Source organism: Nyctibius grandis, chromosome 8 (assembly GCF_013368605.1).
Source record: "Nyctibius grandis isolate bNycGra1 chromosome 8, bNycGra1.pri, whole genome shotgun sequence".
Lineage (NCBI taxonomy): Eukaryota > Metazoa > Chordata > Aves > Nyctibiiformes > Nyctibiidae > Nyctibius > Nyctibius grandis.
In genome coordinates, this window is record NC_090665.1 from 38935508 (window position 1) to 38960483 (window position 24976).

The 24976-nt window shown below is 51.3% G+C and overlaps 1 protein-coding gene across 1 annotated transcript in view; it reads right to left on the bottom strand.

Annotated features, from left to right (window-relative positions):
- Positions 1–9890: 9890 nt before the first annotated feature.
- Positions 9891–24976, bottom strand: part of EIF2B3 (eukaryotic translation initiation factor 2B subunit gamma) — a 102722-nt gene continuing 87636 nt past the window's right edge. Inside the window, exons 11-12 of the mRNA XM_068406673.1 lie at positions 21758–21861; positions 9891–10107 (exon numbers count right to left, since the gene is read on the bottom strand). Coding sequence (XP_068262774.1) covers positions 10055–10107; positions 21758–21861 — 157 coding nt within the window. The 3' untranslated portion in view covers positions 9891–10054. The remainder of the gene's footprint in view (positions 10108–21757; positions 21862–24976) is intronic.

Below are 24976 nucleotides of genomic sequence, written 5' to 3' on the forward strand. Positions count from 1 at the left end.
GGGAGCCAGCGCCGGGCGTTTGAGAGTTGGAAACCAGATGGTGCTCTCCCAAGCGCCGGCACAGCCCGCCCGGCCACGGCCCCGAGCCAGGCGCAGGCTCCCAGGGACCCCGGGGCTGCAGAGCGCCCAGCGCTGGGACCCCGTCGGGCTGGCCGGAGAGGTGGAGGTGCAGGGAGGGCCCCCCGGATGGATTGGTGGTGTCGGGGTGCCCCCTGCCCCTGCCAGGACCGGGTGTGTCCCAAGGACATGCTGTGTCCCAAGGGATGCTGTGTCCCAAAGGGATGCCGTGTCCCAAGGACATGCTGTGTCCCAAGGGATGCAGAAGGGAGGCAGCATCCACCACAGGGGATTAGAGATGGGGCATTAACATCCCTTAAAACCCCCGCGCATCTCTGTGTGCCGCACCGTGCCTCAGTTTCCCTGCACCTCCCCAACAGCAGGAGGAGAAAGGCTGGTCCCCAGGTCAAGGTCCACCTGATCCCCCCAGGTAGGGCTGAGCTAGCAGGGAAGGGATAAAGCCCCATCTCCGAGGTCAGGGAAAGCCCGGGGGAGGGCGGAGAGGGGTCCCTGTCATATCCCACCTGGGGTAACTCTCCATGGGACACTGCACAGGGGCCATGGCCAGTGAGCCCCCGGCCCAGCATCGCCAGCAGGACCCAGGGGTCCGGGCTCTGCCCCAGCCCCCGGCCGTCCTGGGGGCAGGTGCACCAAGGGGGCACGGACGGACCCATCCCAGCCCCGGGATTTTGAGGGGGCCGCAGCAAGCGGACAAACAGACAGTGCTGGGGAGGGGCTGGGGGGGAGGACGGCATCCCTGGCAGCCGTGGGGGGGTCCCGCAGTGTTTACAGAGCTTAAAAACCGCCTAAGCCCCGCAAGGCCACGGCGTACAATAGCGTGTGGACGTGGTGACACCGGCCGTCCCCACACCACCTTGGAAGACAGAGGGCCCTGCCACCCACCGCCAGCACCGGGATTAATTATGATAATGTAGTTCTTTCCCCCTTTGTCACCCTAATGAATGGGCCCCTTTAGGATTTTAAGGCCTTTGTTTGGTGCCTCTTTACTGCGGTATTGTAGGATGGGGACTAGCAGGTGGCAGGTCCCCAAACAGCCCCTTTTGTCTCCTTTGGGGGCTGTTTTGTGATGGGGTTGGGGAGGGGGATGCAAGGATGCGGGAAGGGGGGGGGCTGCAAGGGGGCTCCTGGCTGGAGCCGCAGTGCTCGCCCCATTGCTGTGGGGCCGCGGTGCCCTATGTCATGCACCGTGGCATCGGGCACCACTGGCCCCCCGCCATGCCCCGACCCACCCGTGCCCCGGCCCGCTCGGTGGGCAGATGCTGGGAGCCACCATCTGAGCCCTTGCCTTGATCTTTTACTGCCTGGACAAATCAATTACCCGGCAGAAAAGTCCCTAAATCCCACCATAAAACCCGTTTAGCAGCCGCCGTGGTGCTCTCCAGGCCCTGGGCAAACCTCGCCCGCTGCTGGCAGGAAGCCGGGGGCCATTTGCTGCGAGGAGGGTGGGTAACTGCTGCCGGGGAAGGCCGGGCTGCGGCTGCGGCTGCACGGCATCTCCCCACTCCCGGGAGGCGGCTGGGGGCTTCCCAGGGGTCCTGCTTGTGCTCAGACCCCCCTGAGACACCCCCACACGTCCCTGCCCCTCTGCACCAGCCTGTCCCCATCTGCATCCCCTGGGCACAGGAGCAGCTGGGGATATGCCAGTGCTGGGGACGGCGCTGGGGACCAGGGGCTCACAGATGAGGTGGCACAGAGGCACAGAGAGCGGGGACAAGGCAGGGCATGGAGGCACCCGGGTGGCGATGCCCTGTGCCAGGGTGGGTCTGTGCGCCTCATGGCAGGGTCACTGGCCATGCTCAGCAGCGAGCCTGATGCCACCACGGTGGTGACGATAGAGCCTTGTTCCCTCCCATGCAGCCACATAGGAGCATCTTGAATACCACAGGGACAATGCCAGCACAGGGACAACACCAATGCGGAGCCGAGGGACCTGGGGATGGTTGACATCTCCATGATTGCAGGCTGGGCTGGGAGATGCCTTCAAGGATGCCCAGGAGCACCAGAGACATGGGCTGGTTCTGCCTGGGGGCATCGCCAGGTGCCAGGCACTGGGGATCCCTCTACCCCTTCCCCATGGCACAGGGGACCCCAACCGCCCTGTCCCCCTGGCTGCGCAGGGCAGAGGGGCTCCATGGGGAGGAGGCAGATCCCGGCTGGGCACCGCTGGGGGCTGCGAACTCAAACTGGTGAGCAGTGGGGTGGTAAAACAGTGACAAGTAATTGGTGTCCCGGCCAGTCCTTTCATGACGACGCCGTTTTATGGGTGAGGAAATTGCTTGTGAGTCAGGAACACAGGAGACAAATTTAGGAAGTGCTCTCTGAATGTGCTGGGGTCAGGCGCAGAGGCCGAGCGCTCGAAACCTGGGTGGCCTCGGCGTTCGCCCCTCACTCCCCCCCCCCCCATCTCCTCAGCATGGGAAAGCAGACCTTTTATCTTATCACTGCTCTTCCGCCGCCCCGATCTCCCCCGTGCAGCCCCCTCGTGCCGCAGACACAATGCGTGGCGGCAGCCAGCCCCCTGCCCACCATCCTCCGGGATCACCCGGCATGGGGGCTGCTCCCATCCTCCTCCACCCACCCACCTGCCAGGGGGCTTGGGGTCCCCTGCTACATCCCGCATCCCTTTGCCCCACGGTGCCTTGTTGGCCAGGGGGGTAATTCTCCACAGGACACGGCACAACAAGGCGCCGTGGGGCGAAGGGATGCGGGGTCCCCGCACCCCAGCCTTCCCCATGTCCTGTCGCACGCTGGGGAGCAGGTTCTCCCTTTTGTTCATTTGCTACGGTTTTAATTGGGAGGCAAGGCCGTGGCCCATTAAAACGCACCCGAACGCAGGCGACGGCTACCTTGAGAGCGCACAAACCCCGTTCCCCGGCCGCCGCCGAGCACGCCACATCGGGCGGTTTGGATGTATTTTTCTTGATCGGTGGCCAAGCGCTCTCTCTCCTGCAAAAGCAGCATGTTTCTCATTTTCTGTAGGTTTAACTCCAAATTAATTTGTAAGTGATCTAGGTTTCTTGTTCCCTGAAAGATACCTAATAGCGGGCGGGGAACTCCTGCCAACCGAAACGTCTCAGCAGGGTAAAGGAAAAAGAAACCCAGGAACTGTGACCCCTGGTGGGTATTTAACAAGGTGTCAGGGCGAGGGATTTTCGGAGCTGGCTAAGTGGATGTGACACCAGCCCCGCGGGTCAGGACGAGGCGCAGGGATGTTCCTGCTGTGGCGGCGGCTGCTGCTGCCAGGTCTCATCCTGACCCGACCCTTGGGAGGAGTGGGAGTGGGGAGGGATGCTCAGCACCCCACTGCCTGCGCTGGCGGGTGCTGTGAGCTCTGGGGGAGCGAGGAAAGCGAGGGGAAGAGGAGATGCTTGGGGATGGGGTGAGCCATCCCCAGCACCAGCCACTGGAGAAGCCCTCGCCGGGGGATGCAGGGAGCATATTCATGCCTGGCGAGGGCGGCCGAAACGCCGGCGCCTGCGGGAAGGCAAGGGAGGCCCCATAGGGTTGGGGTCCCCCAGGGCTGGTGGGCAGCGGGAGGGGGCCAGTGAGCCTGCTGGGCGCCCCTGCCGCATGGGAAGCGGGCACGGTTTAATTGGGCGGGCGGCCGCTCGGCGGGGCCGGCTGCTGGCAGGAGGACACAAGCTCTTTTGTCTCCGCTCTCGCTCCCAGCACCGGCTGGGGCTGGCAGGGCCCGGAGCGGTTCAGCCACCAAGAGCTGAGCTCGCCACGGGGGCAAGCAGCCAAACCCACCCCGGCTCCCCGGGCTGTCACAGGCCTTCGCCGCACGCGAGGAAGCACCCAGGTGGCCGGCGAGGCTTCCCGGCTGATTAGGGGTTAGGAAAGTTGCGTCAATCCCCGGCAGAAAGCCCCACAGCCCTCCCCGTGCCCCTTTCTGGCCAGGAGAGCTGGCGGGAGCAGGTGAAGGCTCCTGCCCTCCCCAGTGGCCGAGGCTCCCCGGAGCTCCCGGGGGGGCTGGCTGCACAGCTGGGGTCCAGGGGCAGTAGGGGTGTGAAAGTACCCGTGCCTCCACTCCCCGAAGCAGGAGCTGCAAGGAGATGCCAAGGAGGGATCTGCAGTAAAAGCAGCCACCGCTTTTGGATCGCAGTTCCTCTTGCATCCCCTCATCCCTCAGCTCTGCTCAGATCCCCTCTGCAGCACAGGGTCACTGGCCAGGGGGCTGCGCATCTGCCGCGTTCCCCAGCACCCGCCAGACATGGTGGCTCTCCAGCCCCTCGGGTGACATCTGTGAGGGTGGACAGTGGCAGGGTTGGTGCTGGCTGGGGAAGAAGGGGCTGACCCCCACCACGTTCATCCTTTGCCTGCCCAGTCTCCTGGGGGCAGCATGGTAAGGAGCCCAGGAGCCTCCTCTCCCAGACCTCCCTTACCACGGGGGGGAACGAGTGGGAGCAGAAGCCTTTGCGGCAGGAGCAGAAGCCGTCCCCAGGTGATGGGGGAGATGGCCTGGCCACCACCCAGAAGTAGCCATCCCTCCTCGCAGAGCAGCCCCAGCCCCTCGCGCAGGGGGAGCAGAACTGGGGCTGCCGGGTGGGCCGAAGCCAGCCGTGGATCAGCAGCAGCCACGAGCAGAGTGCGGCCAAATCCCTTCTTCCCGGCATCCGGCACCAACCACCCCCTTTGCAGAAAGGCCCAAGCAGGGGGAGACGCCGCTATTGCTCAATGACCCTGTGAGGGCCCAGGTCCCGGCTCCTTCCCATCATTGCAGGGAATGGCTGGGTGACACGGCGGAGCATCACCAACCCAAAGAGCAGACGCCGTCATGGTGGTGAAGGACCTCTCACAGCCAGCGCAGCCCAGCTTGGTTTGGCCCCTCGAGTCTCCCAACCCATCGCTGGGGGATTCCCGGCTTTCCTTGCCCAGGAGCATGGCTGGATGGTTTGGGGGAATCCTGGTGCTGGGGTGAAAATCAGAGGGAAGGTGCTGCGGGATCTTTACCCGCCAGCCACCTCAAATGTGCCCGTTATCAGCATCGCTGGTCGGTTGTTCCTCACCGTCCTGTCCAGCTCTCCCAGTGCCAGCAGGCACCGGCGCCTGCGCCCCAGTCCCGGGCACAGGTGTTAGCACTGGGGACGGCAGCCCGTGGTCCCCGGGGACGGCGGTCGTGGCTCCCTTCCCTGGGGTGACCCACATCCTGCCATGGGGTTAAACTCCCCAAGGAAAGGAGGGAGGAAGATAGGAAAAACAATCACAAGAATTTGTTTCATGCTGCCTGGATCCCTCCCCGCACGCAGCAGTGTTTTTGGACGGCCAATTTATAATCAGCAGTGTGGAATGTTGTAAATTAAATATTTTTAAACAACTTTGCTCTCTCTCTGGTTAAACATTTCAGAGATCGCTCTTTCTTGTCTGTCTCTTGCTGGGTGGTCCCTCCATTCGCCCGTACATCTTCCTCAAACACAATTAACCATTTAGATGTTGCACAAAGGAATAGCTTATGCATACAACACCAGTCGCTCGCTGCTCCGGCGCTGGGGGAGGGAGGCAAATAAGAAGGCAGCTTCTTTTATTTTCTACTAAAAACAAAAACAAGAAAATCCCTTTTTCCTTCGCAAACTATCCCATTTTCCCTTGAATTGTAAAGGCACCAATCCAAGCTCATCAGCTGTCTTGGTGCTCAGTCCAGCAATCCCCCTGCGTCCCCCCTCCCCTGAAATTCAACATGAGCATTTTAAAAGCCTTAAACATACAAGTTTATTTAGACTCAAGCTCTCCCAAGCTCTTGCTTCCCATATTTATATACACACACGTATTTTAACGTATATAAAATGTCTGTCTATAGGACCTGGAAGGAAGTTCTCGTCTGCCGGCCCGTCTGGGAGGCACAGGCGCGGCTGTGGACCTTGGCTCCCGTGAGATGGAGTGAAAACCGACAGGATCCAGCAATCAGCCGCCTGGCTGAGAGCGAGTGAGCCTCGCGGGCCGGCTGCCGCAGAGCTGCTGAGGGGTGCTGGACGCCAGAGAGGGAACCTCCACGTCCCCAAACTAACCCTGCAGGTTGCCCAGTGAGAAGGGCCCCGCACCCTGCGCTCTCCCCATGGCGCTGAGAGGCTGGGATGGGGCATAGTGGGCAGCCTGTAATGCCAAGGGACTCAGTCCCAACTGCCCGCTGCAATTGTCAGTCCTTTGGAACAAGTGACCAAGGGCCACAGGAAGGGCTGTGTGTGACAGGAGGGTGGCACCGATGGCCACTGGCGGTACCCTGGGAGCGGGTTACACTATGCACTGTGCAACATCTGGTCGTCACACCGTTGCTGCCAGTACAGGCGATTCCTCTGCGAGCTCCACCTGGGGCTTGATCTAACCCTGCCCCTAGCAAGACACCGGGGCAGGGATCAGAGCAGCCACTGGCCCTTGCTGCACATTTGGGCCAGCGTGGAGGCAACAAGGCACCTCCTGAAGACACTGGTATTCCCCCGACCTGCAGAGTTTTATAAGGAAAACTCTGGTCTCCCGGGACAAGAAGGTCCCACCAGCAAAGTCCAAAGGATGGGCAGGGCATGGCGAAAACCACCCTTTCCAGGCAGCCAGAGGAAGGCAAGTAGGGTGCAGAAGACAGCAAGCAGGCCAACAGGAGCAACACAGCCCTGCACGGTAAACCTTGGAGACCAGAGGCAGTAAAAGACTGGTGAGCCCTCATGATGTCCAGCTGCAAGAGGTTCAGGAGAGTCCTATTGCCAGGGCTGCACACACAGTGTCAACTTGATAGGTGACGGGGCAGCCAGACCTGTGGACCTGAGGCCATATGACTGCTCAGCCTGGCGCTCCCCTCTCCTTCCTTTCCACAAGCCAAAAAAGTGTCCCAAAAGCGAGATCAAAGCCTGCTGCAAAGCAGGTTTTGCGTCCCTTTGAACACCGCCGGGGTGGGAAGCTCACTGTCCCCAGGAATGGCTGGCTGCTCACCTCCCCCTCTCGAGGTTCCACTCCGAGGCTGCCAGGAAGATGGGAACCATCCACTTCGGTTTGACTGCAGAAGGGATCAGACGAGCTACTGCTTCCTGAAAGATCACAACAGTTACCTACAAAAGCAAACCCAAATGGCTGAGGGAGAAGAGCCGCGGCTCTGGGTGTCTGTAACCTCCCCCCCAACTGCTTTTCCCAAATCTGCGTCTTGCAAATGGGCTTGGCTGAAAACATCCTGGGAAGGACCTTGCTGCAGAGCTGCTGCGGGTGGTGCCCACCTCTCACCAGAGCCTGGGCAAGGTGACAGAGCTTCAGGAGCCCCCGACACGGTGTGCTAGGGGTGCAGGCCCCACGGGAATAAGTACAGGCCAGGTGTGTGCACACACTGCTGCTGGGCTCTGCACCCACGCCAACCTCCTGCCCTGGTCACAGAAAAAGCCTTTTAGGAGCTGCTGTCAGGACACTGCTCTATGAAATGCAGGAGCCAGAGGTGCTGCTGGCTGGGGACCTCGCTGGGCATCACAGCAAGACCCTGCTTTACCGCGTGTGGATGCAGCATACGACATGCCACTGCAAGAACCTTCTCACATCAACCCCAGCTGTACATCTGCCAAGGAAGCATTCAGGACAAGCCTGTCGAGGAAGCGCCAGTGCCTACAGAGCTGGGAAGTTCCATCTTTTCAGAGACACGTTGCCTGTAAAGCACTGCCTTGGTGCTAACAGCACCGTGATGGGCACAGGCTGTAACGCTCAGCTGCCTGGGTGTGACAGAGCAGCAAAGTGAGGAGACTTACTTGCTGTATGAGAGGTGACTCGTTCCTCAAAGCTGGTGAGCAGCCTGTACCAGTAACACCTTCCAGAAGGTCTGTATGACCTAGGACCAAACAGTCGCATCCGAAACTACCTGGGAACAGAACTTCCTTTCCTTGGTCGCCTCCACGATTTTCTTGAAGATTGTAACATTTATCACTCAGTTTGTAAAGTTGCCTGACTCAACCCATCATCTGCTCACCTGATGATGACAGCGGCGTGGAGACCAGGTTAGTTGAGGAAGGGTTAACCTCCCAGTGCCCGCCTTGGGATTCCTGAAGGCCCTATTATCCCAAATTATTTTTCATAATTACTGCCACACACGTAGACTACATCAAGAGTGAATCTTCACTTTGATAATTTGTGCTGTGAAATCTCACTTTGGGATCTACTTTTATCTCACACCAAACACCTGCAGGTCGTAAAAGGCAAAAAGGAAAAGAAAACGCCTCGAATCCTGGCCAGGTTTTCAAGTGTCAGAGAACACTAAATTAATGCTAAATTCTAACCGACACAGTAAAGAGCCCCCCACACTCTTCTTAAATTAGCTAAACAAAAGGACCGAGACTTTAACATATAATTAAGGCACAAGGAGGTAAAGCTGTAGCTGTTAAGTAAGGGGATGCGGACTTTTCAAAGTTAAGATATATCCCAAAAGCGGAGAGGGAGGCGGCTTTGTGTTGAAGCAAAAGGACCGGGAGTCAAAGTCCCTGCGGATCTCTCTCAGCTTTGCCACAGCCTTCTGGGAAAATGCAAAGCCAGGTAATTACGCTCCACTCTGCTTCTGTTTCTACACACCCCAAATGGATGCCTCGCTCTCTTGCCGCACACAGAGACAAGAACTCTCTTTAATTCATCTTTGTAAAGCCTCTGTGATCCTTGGATGAAAAAAGCTTCGTACCTTAGGAACATGTTTGCGCACATACACAAGCAAAACCTCTAGCACAAAGCTGGAGCTGAACCGCAGTGCGTTTCTTCTTCCTGTGGCTTGTCAAAGGCCTTGAAGCTCATCCTCACCCATACTTTCCATTCCAATCTGCTCCTTGAGAGGAGGGATTTTGTTTACGAAACTCGGAGAATGTCTGGATTATAATCTCTCTCCTGTCAAATTAACTAGGAAACAGTAATTTTCCTCAGGGGACACGTGTGCCCATGAAGCACACATTTAAAATTTATCACTTCAGTTAATGAAATATCATCCCAGCCAGTTGCTGTAAGCACCTCTCAATGTCAAACGGCCAGGGGCAGATAAACGTCCCGTTGAATCCTACTAGATTCCAATAAACAGCCTTTAGGTAGGAACTTGTGTCCAATTTATAAACGTTAAAGAACAGCTTGTGTTTCAGTCCCATCCATGTGCCTTACAACCCTGGCACAGCCCCTGACCACAAGGCTGTGCGTTTCGCATCACCGCGCTTGACTCGTCTCACAGACGTAGGTATAGTCATCCACAGATGATCTAGATGTGCGGAGGGACGTCTTGTCTGGGATCAGGAACAGCGGACTGACAAGCGAAAGAACCATCAGAATAAGGCAGAGAGTACCCACTGCTTAGGCCCCGCTGCCCCTCCACAGTCCCCCATCCCTCCAGCCCTCTCACATACTTGCTGTTGGGCAGGATTTCAAAGTAACGGACCAAACTCAGCCCTGATGGAAATGGGTGCCAAACTCCTCAACTGCATTACAGAAGAGAAGAGGTGCAGCTTAAACACTTCTGTGCTATGGGGCAGCACCAGGAGAGAGAGAGAGGAGGAGGAGGCTGGCAAAGCTGCCGGGCTGCACAGAGCAGCCCGCATTACCGCGGTGTTTCGCTGCCCGCCTGCTGCGTTGATGAGATGCACAAGCAGCATCCCGAGCAGTTTCTCCCAGGCTTGGGGACAGTGGTGCAGGACTGCGGGGACGTGGTTTACAGTGCAGGGAGGGTGGCTAAGTCATTCTTTGGAGTGGGCACAGTCTGTGTGGTCCCCGCTCTCCCTTACTGCTGGAAAAGTACTGTGCGTTCGCTGGGCGCGCAGGAACCAATATTACCCGGCACAAACCCGCGTGCATCCCAATGAGGGGGGAAGGGCTGACGGACACACCGCTCTGTAAATACTTCTTTATTAAGACATAAATATAAAGCTGAACAGGAAAGGAGCAATGACAGGGTAAACCGTGCCAGTACTGATCTGTACGGATGATCTTACGATACTTGAACATCTGGTTCTGCTGCTGGCTTCCATAAAATCATCTTTAAAACCTATTCGGGTTATATCTCCATCAGCTGTTCGGTGCCCACAATGACTTCATTAACATGTTTGGCTGAAAAGAGGGAGGGAGAAAAAGAAGAGGAATTGAGTTTTGCAGCAGCGCTTCAGCCCTTGCATTCCTCAAATCTGCAACTTTAAAACAAATGAGAAAAGCAGATTCTGGGGAACTCGAACACAGATTCGCTGCCTTTCTCTGGACTCCAGCGTCTCTCCGACAGTATCCCACACACATGGCAAAAGCCTAAACAACTGACTAAACATCAGGAGGCTTCTCTAATGAGGGTTTTCACATGTATGTGTCACTACTAAACAAGAGAGGCCCGACAGAAGTCACAGCTGCTGCTGACAGGTGTACACCTCAGTCGAGGCAAAGAACCATCGACATCCAACATGGAGATGTGACATAAAATTAAAGATCACTAATCAACCCCAGCCCTAAAGAGTGCTGTGTGCCCTCAAACTGCACAGAGGCTGGGGAGGAGAAGGGCTGCTCAGCATCAGGGGGGCATCACCGAGGAAGCATGAGATCCTCTCAGCAATCCTAACTAACTCAACCCTGGCCCCTTAAAAAAAAGTTTGGTGTTTTTTTGTTTGTTTTTTTTTTTTTTAATTTAAACCTGATTTCTCCCTCCTGGATTGAGCTCTGGATGGAGCCTCTCCAAGAGCATCCATGTGAAGCAAGGTCTCTGAGCACAGTTATCACCTCTGAGGGTAATGGTGGACAGCCCACCTCAGGCTCCTTTGGAGCAAATTTGTTGGAGGAGCAGTTTCTACAAGGTCACTCCTTTGCCTGTTCCCAGGAGCTCTGCACAGCCCCCATGGACACATTAGCGTGCCAGTCCCTGCCCCAGCACTGTTAATGCACTGTACTGAAAGAGCCTTCCCTTTAAAATGCAAAAGCAGCTTGTCAGGCAAGGACTGCAAATAAGGGATCTAAAGCCAAAATAATAAAAACATGCAACTGAAAGCTCAGTGCCTTAAAAAACCCAAGCATGTGGCCTCCGAGGGTGACACAATACCCCTGTGCTCAAAGTGGGTGTCCTCAGGGTACCGTGGGGGGGAGGCTGTGAATCTAAATTGCTGTCTGATAGCTGGACACCTATTCAGGTGGAGCTCAGGTGGTTTGACCCATGCCCCTAGATTCTCCATCTCCCCTTCTGCACATCAGCAATAAAAACCAGCTCTGGAGCCTTGGATAAAGCATTAAGGCCTGTGAGGTGCTGGGATACACGGATGGAGGCTGTGTTGTCTCCAACACCTTACACAGCAGTGGGGGTGGATAGACAAGGATGATGGAAATAACGAGTTGTGTTTTATTTACCCACCTAAAACTCCTCCCCTCAGGGGAGTGGATTTTGCAAGACTGCTGCAAAACAACAAACATGCCACCTTTGGCTAAATGAAGAAATTCTTGGCAATCCCCAAACTGGCCGGGCCAACACGATGCTTCTCTTGGTTTAAAATTCAAGACATTACCTTTGCTCCATGTGAACCACTGCTCCAGAAAAGGTCTGATCAAGAACTGCTCTATAAACTTCAAGGAGTTTTGAACTGTGGCAAGATAATTTCCCACTACAACCGTGACCCCACAATCATACGGATCCTGCTGTCTCAGTCTGGGGGACAGAGTTGGGTTAGCCTCACGACCGCTTTTCAGAGACCCTTTGTAAAGGCAAAAATAAGGAGATCAAGAAGCTGCTTCTCACCTTCAGCATCAGATCGAGTCATTTAGATCTTTGCTCAAGGCATTTAGTGACAACTGGTAATTAACCCTGGAGTCTCATGCTAACATCTTGAAGCTTAAAGTTGGAACGTGGAGCTCAATCTCCAGCACTTTGGGGAGGACACGCAGAGGTGGATGAGGTGCTCAGGAAAATGAGGGACTGCCTGTATGAGTGCCAGGTGCAAGTGTGATGTAGGTAGCACCACACAACCTCTCCAGCACCGTGCTGCCAATAGCCCCAAGTCCAGCCTTCAGCACCTCTCTCCTCCCGTCCTGGACCCCACACAGCTTTGCCAAGGTACCTCAAATCCAACCTGCAGCACTTCTTGCTATAACATTCCTCACCCTCAACAACTTTCCCAATATATCTCAAACAGGCCCTGTAGCAACTCCTGTGACTCCATTCCTGAACCTCCTCCAAGCAGACTACCTATCATGTTGATTTCTGTGATGTGAATAAAACCCTGGCTACCATCCAGTGAGAGTAATTACGTTATGCCTCTGCAGATTAAACATGCCTTCACCTAGGCCTATAAAGAGCCATGTCAATTTATGCTTCTATATATAGGTTATCTGTAGCAATACTTTTTAATAAGGAACTTCTTGCTTCATTTCAGACAGCATCCTGCACTGTCCTAAACGTGCAGAGCTGGGATGGGTCCTGCCACATACTTTGTTGCAGAGGTGGTACCAACTATTTGTATTTTGCACTGACATGCTTGTAGCCACCTTATGGAACTAGCATTTTACACCTGGTGAGTTCAAAATGCCTTTCAAGACTGGGGGAATAAGAGCATTCCCATTTTACAGATGGGAAACTGAGGCAGCAGGGAGTTTAGGGAGTTGAAGTAGCTAAAGCCACAGGGGAAACCAGAGCACACATTCCCTCATCTCCCATCCCTCTGCCTGTTTTGTCTCCTCCCTCCTTGATCCGTGTGGCCCAGATTCCCCAAGTAGGCACACACAACCTGCCCGGTCTGTCACTGCTACCTCAGAGACTCACATGAAACCACCAAACTCATTTCTCCTTGTACAGGCTAAAAGAAAACACATGAACGTGCCTGCCTCAAATCCGCGAGAAAGTTTTGAAGCGATAAAGAGAATGGTTTTGCTAGAAACAAAGCCCGATTCCGCACCCCCAGGGGATGCGATAGGCAGATAAGGATTCACCCTGCTTCCCTCTTCCCTTCCCAAAGCCCTCCTTGCAGAGGGAAGGGAATTCAGGCTCCGCTGTGTGTGCCAGAGAGCCGAGCTGTGGATAGCGTTTCATTATCAGCCGTGGCTGCCAGTTGCCAGTGGCTCTGGCTGGTACCAGCAAGCTCAGTTCATGCAGAAACTCTGCCTGAAACTCTGGGGGAGGAGGGAGAAGTACCTCACATGCTTAGCTGTTCAGTTCCCTTCTCCTTCCCCAGCTCCCCATGAGGGATTTCTTACCAGGCTGCCTTTTATCTGACACTGGCAGGGTTACAGATGCATTCAGCCCACAGAGAAAGAAGAGGGATTAGAGGAAAGGACTTTCAGAAAGCCTTAGAGTTGGACTCCACAACCTTAAATCATGTTCAACTAGATCTTCTCAGATTGGGAGCATCTGGTGCTAAGCAAATCCAGAGCTGATCAACACATTCAACCTCCTGATTAGCACTTTGCTTCAACTTGCTGACGCAGCCCAGCCTGAAGTCAGCCTGGGAGCTTAAACCGAGTGTCCACGGAGATTTTACTGAGCGTAAATCAAAAACCTGTCACTCGTTATATATGCGTTCCTGCCTTGGAAGACATTTGTTTACACATACTGTACACTAGCCCCTTAAAAACATACGCACAAGGCAAGGAGAACTAGAGAGCTGGGGAGCAGTGCAGCTTTTGGTGCTTGGCTAAAAACAAATTGTAATGCAAATAAACAGAGGGGCGGAAATGACTGGGCAGCCCAGCACAAACCCCAGCAGCAGGCCGGGGGCCGGGGACCCAGCGCTCCCCAGCCTTCCTGGCAGGTTCCTGCCAAGCTGCTCACAGAAAAGGGGATGCCGGAGCATTCCTTTAAAAGCCATGTGAAAGCATCTCCTTGTTGTTTGCTCAATTAGCCCCAGACAGATTGCTGCTGCTGGTGGCAACGCTGGGTTGTAAAGGAGGAGGGGAAGGAGGGGAAAGGGAGGGGGGGGGGGGGAAAGAGGGGGGGGAAAAAAAAGGTTAGGGCCTAGGCCCAGGACCACCACGAAGTTCCAGCCCTCAGGGGCTCCAGAAAACGTTCAGTTTACTCACTCAATTACATACACTGTTTTATAAACCCTTTAAAATAAAATAGAAAACAGTCCCTGGCACGGAATTACTGCTCTATTATACAGCAGTGATGAAAGCCACTGCTGTGTATTTGCTCTCTTTAAAGCAAGAGATAGTTTAACTTAAAAAACGAGGCAGGGGGGAGGGGTGGCTGCAGAAACGCATGCACGAAAACACGCTGTGGGTGGTTCCCACCACATTCACCCAGGATAGAAAGGATCGGAGAGTGGGAGAGAAGAGCAACTTGTCTCTGCAGTGATGGTTGGCCCTGGAAAAGCAGCCAGGTTGCGGGGGGAAGAGGAACTAAAGGGGCTTAAGGGGATGGGAAGCAGCTGAAGCTTGACTTTGGGAGGCTGGAGGGTGTTTTAAATTACATGTAGAGATAAAGAAGGGAAGCAGGTGATGGGGGCTGATTTGTTTGTGTTTACAGAGCAGTGGGGCTTTCCAGTCAAGGCCTGCTCTCTCCCCAGCCACGATTTACTTACGCGATCACGGGAGATCAGGGATGACCACGCTGTGGCCCCAAAGGCCAGCAGTGCCTCATAGGTTTCTCCCAAGCGCCATGTCAGCCCTGCTTGTGCAGCCGTCAGCCGAGCCCGTGGGTCTCCGGGAGCGATGCTGCCCGTGAGCTGGGTGCCCCAGCTGCTCCCAGGGCTGGGATGTGCAACTCACCCCAGGGCACTGGGCTGGCGGTAGCCTCAGGCAGATGAGCTCTGGCCCACAGCTGGGGCCTCCGGCCCAGGAACACACGGGCAGTAGAGATCTCACTCCTGCCTTACAGCCATCCCTAGCGAGGGCCAGTGCACAGTGCTGGGAATCACCTGGTTCAGCTAAGGCTTTTCTCATAGTTCAACCGGTATTAAGCATTTTGCCCTCCAACCCATCTGGGGAGTAGACGTGTCTTGGGAGTGTAAAGGCAACACTGAATTCAGTGCCTGAAGAGAGATGAATTTACTGTGGCTTGGAGCAGATGGATGGGGGGAGTGAAGGAACTGGAAAGAGAGGTGTATGGGAAAGTGATCAGTCAGGGACTTAGGAGAAAGGTTAGTCAAGGGAAAAGGAGACTGGGGATGTGCCTAAGATAGCAAGCTCCTTGGGGAGGGGGACACACTTGGAGTCCTAGTATTGGGGCAGAGTCCTAGCGAAGTGTTTAAGAAAGGGACTAGATTGTACTGATCGATGTGCTCCCGTGGCGTATCACCACCTGACAGCAAATGCAAGCAGGGACCTCAGAAACATCAGTCTGAAAGACTCTGTACCCTCTTCCTGCTAAGATGGCAGAGATGCCATATTTGCCTGGACGCCATTGCCTGCTGTGCTGGATGCAAGTAGAGGTCCCTTTCCTTTCTCAGCATCCATTGGGGTGTTCTTCTTCGCTCTTTCATGTTGCTGAGCTCTAGCAGAGCACAAGTGGTTATTTTCTCTGTGTGGAGCATGTAAAAATATTTCCATAAGGTTACAAACTGCTGCCTTATGGGTAGACTTCACAGTCAACATGCTGTGAATGTGGCAGCTCGTTTAACCTGCTCACTCAGGAAGCGTGAACATCCCCAGCAGGCAATGACAGTATGCCCGAGTGTGACAGTCCCCAGCGGCAGAGGGGAGGACAAAGTGTCGCCGGATGGATATTCTAGGGAAGTTTTATGCCACTGCTAAGGCCAGGACTAATAAACCATTTTTATACAACACGGAAAAGAGGCTTATTAGGATCAGTTAGAAATGTAGTCGCTGCATAGTCAGTGAAACAAAAATGACAACTATTTAAGAGATGCCTGTTTTAACTGCCAACAATATCTTTCTCATGGACACTCAGTAGTTAAACTACTTCAGGGAACAAGTCTTATGGACCTCTCAGTTTTGCCATAAATTTACACCATTCCTACATCATCTCCAGCTCATCTTGTACCCCAATGCACAATATACATGTGTGCACTGTTTAGTCCGTGTCTGTTCTTCACAAGCTTTCATAACTCCCATCTGCGCTGCAGCACGCTTTCTGATCCCAACCTTGTGTCGTGCTAAGTGTTTTCAGTTCCTGAAGACTTCACCAGGAGGTACTCAGCATCTTGCAGGAGCAGATGCTCACCCCTACTTGAATGCAGTGAGAGCATCAGAAAGTTCCTCAGTTCCTTTCTGGCCCTACCCTGCTAAATCTTGGCTGGGGCAAAGCATCCTCACAAGCAGTCACCCATTCACATGTGGAGGTTTCATAAACTGTACCTGCCTTCAGAGGATGACATTAGAGAAAAATGTGCTCTTTGGCCCTCATTAAAATAGAACAATCTTACTCTGTTTCATTGAGAAGCCCTAGGACTCCAAGCTTGGAACAGGACTTGGAAAATGATCGGAAACGGGAGCCAGTCCTTACTGGATATGTGCCTTTTTCTGTTCTTGTGAGAAACCTCACGGTTTTGGCTACCTGATAAGCCTCTGGAAAAAAAAAAAATCTCACTTTGCACATGTTCTCAGGAGGGCAGCTAAAAGCTCCAGAGACTCTGTCTGCAGTGAGCGCTCTCGACCATCGAAGTTCAGGAGGAAGGCAGGGCTTTCCCCATGCTTGTATCCCTGCTCTATGAACCAGTGCAGCAGTCGGCACAGAACCGCTCCCCTCCTGTGCCCAGAATGATCCTGCTCGGGCACAACAGCAGTACGGAAAGGGATGTAGTTTGACTCAAAGCAGTCAGGAGGTGAGTGCCAGATGGGAAATGGAGCATGGGACTGTTCGGCAAGGGGACTGGAAACAGCAGCTACGGTCAGACCAGAGGTGGAGTCAGGTGGGTGTCTGGGAATAACCAAATAAGAGAGAAAAATAAGAATCTTGATGGGACAAAGACTAGAGGAAAAAACAAAGTGAAGGCTGGGACTGGGATGAGACTGGTCCTGGGACAAAGCCATAGCAAGGAGCTATGAAGCAGGAGTCAAGATCAGGTGGGACACAGGTGATGTAGTTGGGGCCCAATGGCTGATGCTGGAGGCAGGAGCAGTAAAGCCCACAGTAACCAGAGCCTTCTCCTTCCAGCACCAGGAGTGGACCTCAGGGCTGCTGACACCCACGGGCATCTGCGAAACCTCCTGGCAAAGAGTTTCTCTTGTCACCTTGCAGATCCAGCTCCCCTTAAGGAAGATGACCCACTACTACCAGTTCCCATCAGCTGAAGCAGCAAAAAGCTGTACAATGGAGTTCAAGTTTCAAGTTTCTGACACCGCTAACGATCCATGCAAGGGCCAGCATCATCCCATATAAACCATCATGGGTTTTTTTTCAGTGCACTGAACTTTTCCTCCCAACATTTACAAAGAAAATGCTCAGGCCAAAATGTCAAGCCCCTAATAGCTAGGAAATGCCACACGCAGCATGCAACTTCAGCACTTAAGCTGGCCAGTCCAAATGAACGGGCAGATGATGAGAATATCTCTGTCTCTCAGGTCTCTAAAATAGGAGGAAAAGCCAACCACAAATGACGTTGTTAACAATTGTGAAGCATTAAGATGACAAATATTGCAGGAAGGCCATACAAAGGAAGGATCTTGTCTCTTGCATAGTGTACAGTAACTAAGGTTTCAGACACAAACTGAAAAAAAGACAGGAAAATGAGGAATATGGAAAACCCCTGCATTCAGCAAGCACTACTCATTCTGGGTGTTGACTGTGTCAGGGCACCAAGGAAAATAAAAATATATTGTGGCATAAAAACTGCACAGGAACAAGCACAGTGAAGTCTTAGTCTACAGCCTGGTCACGGAGATAATGCTAGTACTAAGTATGTACGAGGATACCAAGCTAAGATTACATCAGCATCCTGGCTGCTGGTATGTTTTCCCTTTCTGAACATATGCTTTGTGGCAACAACACTGCTGTAATGCACTTTTTGGGTGTGCAATGACTCAAGCTGTCCCCAAATGACACTGGCTCCTTAATATCCAATACACATAAAGCATTCCTGCCTCAACAACAGAGATGAAGGTGAGGGATACGGTGGTGAGTTTTGTGTCAATTTTGCTAGTTCTATCCTATGTGCGTGGCTTTACCATCTCTGTTCTTGGTGTTGCTTTGAAGCAGTAAAGTTAGGCCACTTTACTGTATAATGCCCCTTCCTGGCTAACCTACACCAGATGTATAAGCTGCTCCCTGCTCAATCTGGCCTAGAGACTCCTTTGGAAACTGAACTCACTGACTCTAGGGCTCATCTGACTCCTTAACTGGCCCATCACCAGCACTCCCTCTCTCTAGTCCTCCTTCAATGAGTGTGTGCTGCTTTTGAGCTCCTCTTTAAAAATAGGTTCATCAAAAAGGCTGGAGCATGATCCTAATAACTGTCTTCGAAACAGTGATTGAATGCTCTGTGCAATTAAGTTATTTCAGAACTGCTGCCTGCCATTTCCTATTCCTTTAATAATTATCTCCTTTTTCTTAGGTATCAACATGTTTTTCAAAATGCTACCTGTGTGAGGTAGCTTTCACAAAGCCCATCTGTTAATTCTCTGCTAGCAAATTCCTTAAATTAAAGTATCAAAGAGGAAGGAAAGTGGATGCTTCCTAAGCATGGTAATAAAAGCAGTAGGAAGAGAATAGTATGGCTCTCAGGAGGCATGGCTTGCAAATCCAGAAGTTTAATAAAACTCCATACCTTGACTTTAAGAGGCACTTAAAAGTACTATCTCTGGCCAGTGCTGTGATAGGGCTGAAGTCAATGCAGAACTGGGACGTCCTTGCTGACAGTTACCTGGCTCCCCTGCATCTCTAACTTTCTTTTCAGGTTGAAAGTAATAGGCTGCAACTGATCTACCCCAGTAACCAGTGTTGGAATGTTCCCTCTACTTAGGTGTCCAGAGCTTTGCCAAGCCTGTTATTAAGTGATGAGGTCTCCCACCATGTCCCCAGGGAGATTCCAGGATAGCCAACCTAAATTGTGTTTAATTCAATCCCATTAATCCCAGTTGTACCATTTGGACCACCCTAAATATGCCCATGTTCTTCTGCAGAAGGAAAAGGGTGAGAGCTGGCTTGAGTTACGTTTGCCTATCATTTGTGGTGGCTGTTCTCCTGCCATCCTCCTTGCATGGGACTGGAGTTCATTTTATGAAAGGAGGTCAGTGCACCACTGGCTCAAAGAGCTCTTGTACCCCGAGGTGCCTGGGCAGTGTGGCCAGGACTCACACAGCAGAGCAGGGAGCACACAGCCAGTTCTGCAGCAAAGTCAACTGTGGGATTTGCTTGGGACCATGTAGGATGATTCAGGGATACTTCTACCTTTGATGAATCCTGGCTGATGCTTTGGAATAAGGGACTGCTGTATTTTTATTTTTTTTAGTGTTTCTGGGAAGGTGTATGCAGCTTTGCTGAGGAGGTTTCTAACATGTAACTCCCAGACTAGGGTCAAGAGCCAGCTGCTACTGCTTACGTCTGCTGAAGTGTGATCAGCTTGCAACAAAAGGTGGCTCCAACCCAAGAGAACTAGTTTTTTTCTAACCTGGCCATGGAAGTTTGAGTTTGAAGGAAAAGTTACCAAACAGAACAACACAGCCAAAGTCTTGATGAAAGTGGGAATATGGAAACAGACTTACAGGGCCACACCAAAAGCTTGGCACGAGATGCAGGAAGTCTTGGGCACGGGAAAGGAAGTCATGGCATGCTTTCACAGCGAAAAAGAGAGGGACCAGTTTACTATGGGACCAGCCACGGTCAGAAGAGACATGCTGGGCTGGAAAGACTCCACAGTTCAGGAAATAAGTCATGAACTTCGCAGACAGATCCCAGACCACCGAGGAGAACCTGACCCCTGGCCCAAAGAAATTCCAGAATGGTTAGGAAACTGAGGCAGGGAAATGAACTGAAGCTTTATCATTTTTTCTTTTGCTCAGCATAATGGCGTATTCATAATCTACCTGAATGTGTCTTTGCTAACGTAAATCATACGTTTCTGAACAGTTTAACTAGAGGGCCCACAGACTCATTAAGAAGTGGGTTTAAGCTTTGGAGAGGTGACCAGTAGACTCTAGAAGAACAGGCAAATGAACCATGGGTTACAGCTCCGTTACTCTCCCTGCAAATATATCTACAGAACCTGAAAAATATTTGGACAAGAATGACAAGGACAATCAAGAAGAACGGTTTCCATACTAAAATCAACTAGACTAGGATCTGCACCCTGGAAGAGACTGCTGAAGCAGATGTGCGCAAGGTCAAAGGGTGATATTTCTGTTCGATAGAATCTACTAAAGAAAGCAAACATATTCCTATTTCCTAAAATATTAGCTAAATCTACACTCCGTCTCCTCGTAGTTCACGCTGCAGGTTAACAACTAAACGTGACCTGATTCAGCTCTCCTAGTGATTCATGCAGATGTGTAGATGTGGCACTTAGGGACACGGTTTAGTGGTGGACTTGGCAGTGTTAGGTTTACAGTTGGACCTGATGATCTTAAAGGTCTTTTCCAACCTAAATGATGCTATGATTCTCTGATTCCATGCTCAGGAGAGGACTCAGATGGAGCATCATGAACAGTGCAAATCTTCAGTGATGGGGGGGCAGTGAAACCCACAAGGGCCACTGATTCAGACTGATGTGACAGGGAAAGCCATGAGTGGGCACAGACTCTGGTACACAGGGACCAAGACCACAGTGCACAGAACACTCACTGGGTGTTTCCTACAGTATCTGAGACTTGCAACTGCAAGATCAATACTTTGTTTTCATGAGTCTTTTTTACTTTTAGTTTCAATTTAAAGGAAAATTTGTCATATGCATAGCTGACAATAGGTTACTACGTTAAGTGCAAACCCTGTTCTGTGTCAGGACACTTACAATTGGGAATCTGCCCATAAAGACAAAGCGAGCAAACAAATCCTAATCTGACTAAATAACTTCACATGGAGCTTGCAGAGGAACTCACTTTTGTCCTCAGTCCACACCCTAGAGCAGGGATCTGCCAAACCCCAACTATAAATATTCATTAAAAAGCCCTCTGCTTGGGATGCAGTCACTGAGACAGCCATTTCCTGCCCATTATCTCTTAGGGCAGGAAATCAACAGTTCCACTCAGGCGGTTACCACCCAGCCCTCGCCAGCACACTTCCACTGGATGGCTTAACTTTGCCCAAATGAGGACCACGTAGTTGTAAGCTCTCTGAAGCCCCAAAATAGCATTTCATAGCAGTAAAGCAGATCTGAATGTAGCTGCCCTTGTATTTAGTACTGAGCACAGCAGCTCAGTACGATATTCCACCTCCTAGTACGATATTACACCTCGAGCTTTTGCTTGGAGCAAGGTGAATGGGAGCATGCTGGTGCTGTGGGTTGGTAGCATCTACAAAGAGAAGGATGTCCATGTGATCAGTAATTTGACTGCATCGCCCCGGACACTGACAGAGATTACTAGTCAAAATAACAGCTCCTTCTGCTGAGGAGAGTTTCAGGCTGATCTAATTGTGGTCTCTGGGAAAGGACTGTCTCAGCACCCAATCTTCTTCTTTATAACAACAACAACAGAGCTTTTCTGCCAACTTCAGAGGAGCAAGTTCCTGAACTATTCTTATGCCAAGAAGCTGTACTTTCCATGAAAAACAAATCCTAATATTATAGGACACCACACTGTAGAACTGCCACAGTTTACTGGCGCTTCATGAAGAAATGAGAGTAAAATCTCGATGAAGAAATTCTGAAAACAATTACAAATGCACTGTAAATACAGTTCCTCTACTTACCTTTGGCTTCCAGCCTCTGATCGCTTCCAATCAAACAGTCTTTGATGTCTGCACCCTTCTCTATCACAGCGTGATGACAAATAACACTGCCCTGAAGACAGCACCTACAACATAAACATAAAGTAAAGCAAGAAAACAGTTCAAAATGACAGGTACAAAACAAAGGTATCCACTGGAATATCTAATGAGCCTGTGACATGATCCTGTAAGTAGGTTCAGTTCTGCTCTTTTCTCAAAAATTCCACTATTCTTCTGATCCTCACACCCAGTTGCTGGAAAAACTGAAATGCCAGCTGTCAGAATAGGTTTCCAAAAAAGGGTTTCCAGTTTTACCTCCTGTTAGAAGAGCTTTCCTCTACATTTCCTTAACAGAATAAATACTGCCAGAGGATTTCATAGACAGGACACTGGCTTGGGACTTGGGACCTCGATCAAGTCTCATATTTTCCACAGACAGTCTGGGTAACTGCAGGGGTGGCTTCTCTGCTCAGCTCCCCAGTTAAAAAGAGGAGCAGCAGCCCAGTCCTTCCCTGCAAATTTTGCTGAGAAGTTTCATACGTTCCAGCTTGCCAGGCACTAAGAAAGGGTGGTGAGAAGGGGCAGTTCAATACCTCAGCTGGTTGGCTTTGTTCGTGTTACATTCAAGCACCCAAACATGATTACTCCGCAGTACCAAACCAATGAAACCCACACTGGATATGCTCTACCTGCCTTGGATGTCTTCACACTCACGTAGCCTTTGACACTGCAAAGTCTGAAATGCCACATAGGATGGAAATTTAGCAAAAGTCACCTTCTTCCAAAATGTATCTGAATCTGTGATAACCAGCTTTCAAATCTGCTGATCTGATTGTCCAGATAGGAAAAAAGTTCAGAGTCCAAGTGCTGGCTCATCTCTGAAGTTTTTTGGCTTCAGTGACTTTCTGCATGGTGAGTTCCACAGTTTAATGACCTGCAGTCATTCCCCACCTTGGTCACAGGCGTCACCACTACTCACTGCACTAGTGAAACACAGCTGCACCGCACCATCAGGCTGGCTTGGGGACAGAATTGCTACCCTGGAGTCGGAACTAACAGCACAGAGGGATTTTGGTATCAGGTCAAAGCCCTGAGCCTCAATTCTGTATGGAATAGAAAGCTAGCCGGTTGTGGTCGTCCAAAGAGAGAAACATCAATCCTCGCTCCAGACTGCCGATCCTGAAATTAATTCCTAGTATTTTCCTCCTCACACATCACTATTATCTTGTATGCAGAATTTGCCATTAAACATATTACAATCCTGTTGCTTGTGTGAGTCAGAGCAGAAACCATCTGCCCCACAAAACCAGCATTAATTCTGCAGGAGTAAAAGCAATAAAACTGGACCTCAGCCGCAGGGGTTAGCAGTTACGAACCCCCTTGAACAGACTGTCCCTTCTGAACAATTATTCTTTTAACTCACTTCAACTCCCTCTTCTCTGACCTATAAGGAGGCAACATGAGCAATTATGCTACAAGTAACCAGCTCAGGTTGCCTTGGCAAGGTTTTTACTAACATGTTAATAAGATAAAAAGCGGCAAAGATACACAGCAGACCCCCGCCTGCCTTTGCTCTCACACTGTCACGACCTGCTTCCTTTCCAATAGCTTCATGTGCCCGCGCAGTGGCTCAGGCCATCGTCTTGCACAACAGCGGTCGCTGAGAGCGACAGCACTCAGCATTTGCAGCCGGGCTAGGGAATGAATCTGTGGAGGGAGGACTGCCAACTGCTGCCATCCCGACTTGGCTTTCAATGGGACTAGCAAAGGCGATGGGAGAGGTTGCTCATTTCCCACTGAAATGGCTCCTATCCAAAATGCACACTCCAAAAGACCTCCTCCTTCATCTCTTCGAGCCAGTCAGATGAGAGCTTTCCCTTGCAAACTTTTAGGTTCCCACCATCTATCACTTCTGAGCACGAAAGCAGCCGTGAGTACACTACACCTCTCAGCATTATCCTCACAGAGGAGGACATTCCCCAATGGAGAGAGGATTTAAGCTGTTGGTCTGGAGTTCAGGCTGGAGAATACTGGATGTGTGTTCAGAGCCTGCTTGGGGATAGTTTTTCAACTCCTAGAAAAAGAATAGCATTGTAACCAAGAAACTGCTGATGACATTAACATCAAAGATAAGGGGGGTTCCTGCCAAACCATTTGTCAGGGACAGGCCAGGGAACCAAGATGAACTTCTCTGTGCCAGGTGCTCGCAAACCAACCCTTCCCCAGTGCCAGGGTAAACCAAAACCCAAGAACTCCACCACCCCAGGAGTTTCTTAAAACTTATAAACCCAACCAACTGCAGAAGTTTTAAAACCATACTCAATGCTCAGATTACCCCAATCACACAAACCAGCAGCGAGTCCGGCTTTTATTGCTCAAGTGGAACAAAACTTCAAGAGATAAAAACACAATTTGTGGGTGTTCCCTTCACCCGCTGACAGATGTAACACAGCCATTTTGAAACCACTTGTAAATGCCATTTTTTTTAAAAAAAAGTATGTTATAAAGCCTGCCAAGAGAAGTATTTTGTGTGTTTATTTAATTTTTACTATTTTTTTAAGTTGAAGAGTAAGGAATAAACTTTTATTCTCTTACAGGGTAAATATCACATCTCAGGGCACTCTGCTGTATTCTCCTTGCCTACATGGCCACCACGGTTCCTGCCTTGCTTAACAATTAGGTGCTATTAGTCCTCAAAGGTGCTCTGACAGCATCCAGCTTCATCAACACTGTTGTGTGCGTGCATACGTGCACATTTGATGTACTGCTTTATAATGCAAACCATATTTTTTTTTTCTGAAAACGTAGTATATTTTTAAACTTTTCAGCGCGGTGAAAATGGATATCTTCTGACCTTAAAATCCAAAGAGCATGTTCAAACCCACAAGAGGAACTAATTTGGGGCATTTGATTTATAGCTGAAATTTCAATTTGAATTTGTTTTAAGTGTAATCACAAACTGAAAGTCTGGCAGCTGTGTGTTTTTCAGAAAATAAATAAAAATATTCAGTGTGCGTCTGCATTCTAGAGAGAGCATTTTACAAGCCCAGTCCTGTAGCAGGAACAGATGTAGCTAAGACATTAATTTCTTATACAGGTACAACGTGCGAATGGAAGCATATGAGAGTGTGCATGTACGTCTGTGTCTGTGCATGCGTGCATGCGTGTATGTTACGTGCCTGTATCTGAGAGACAGAAAGG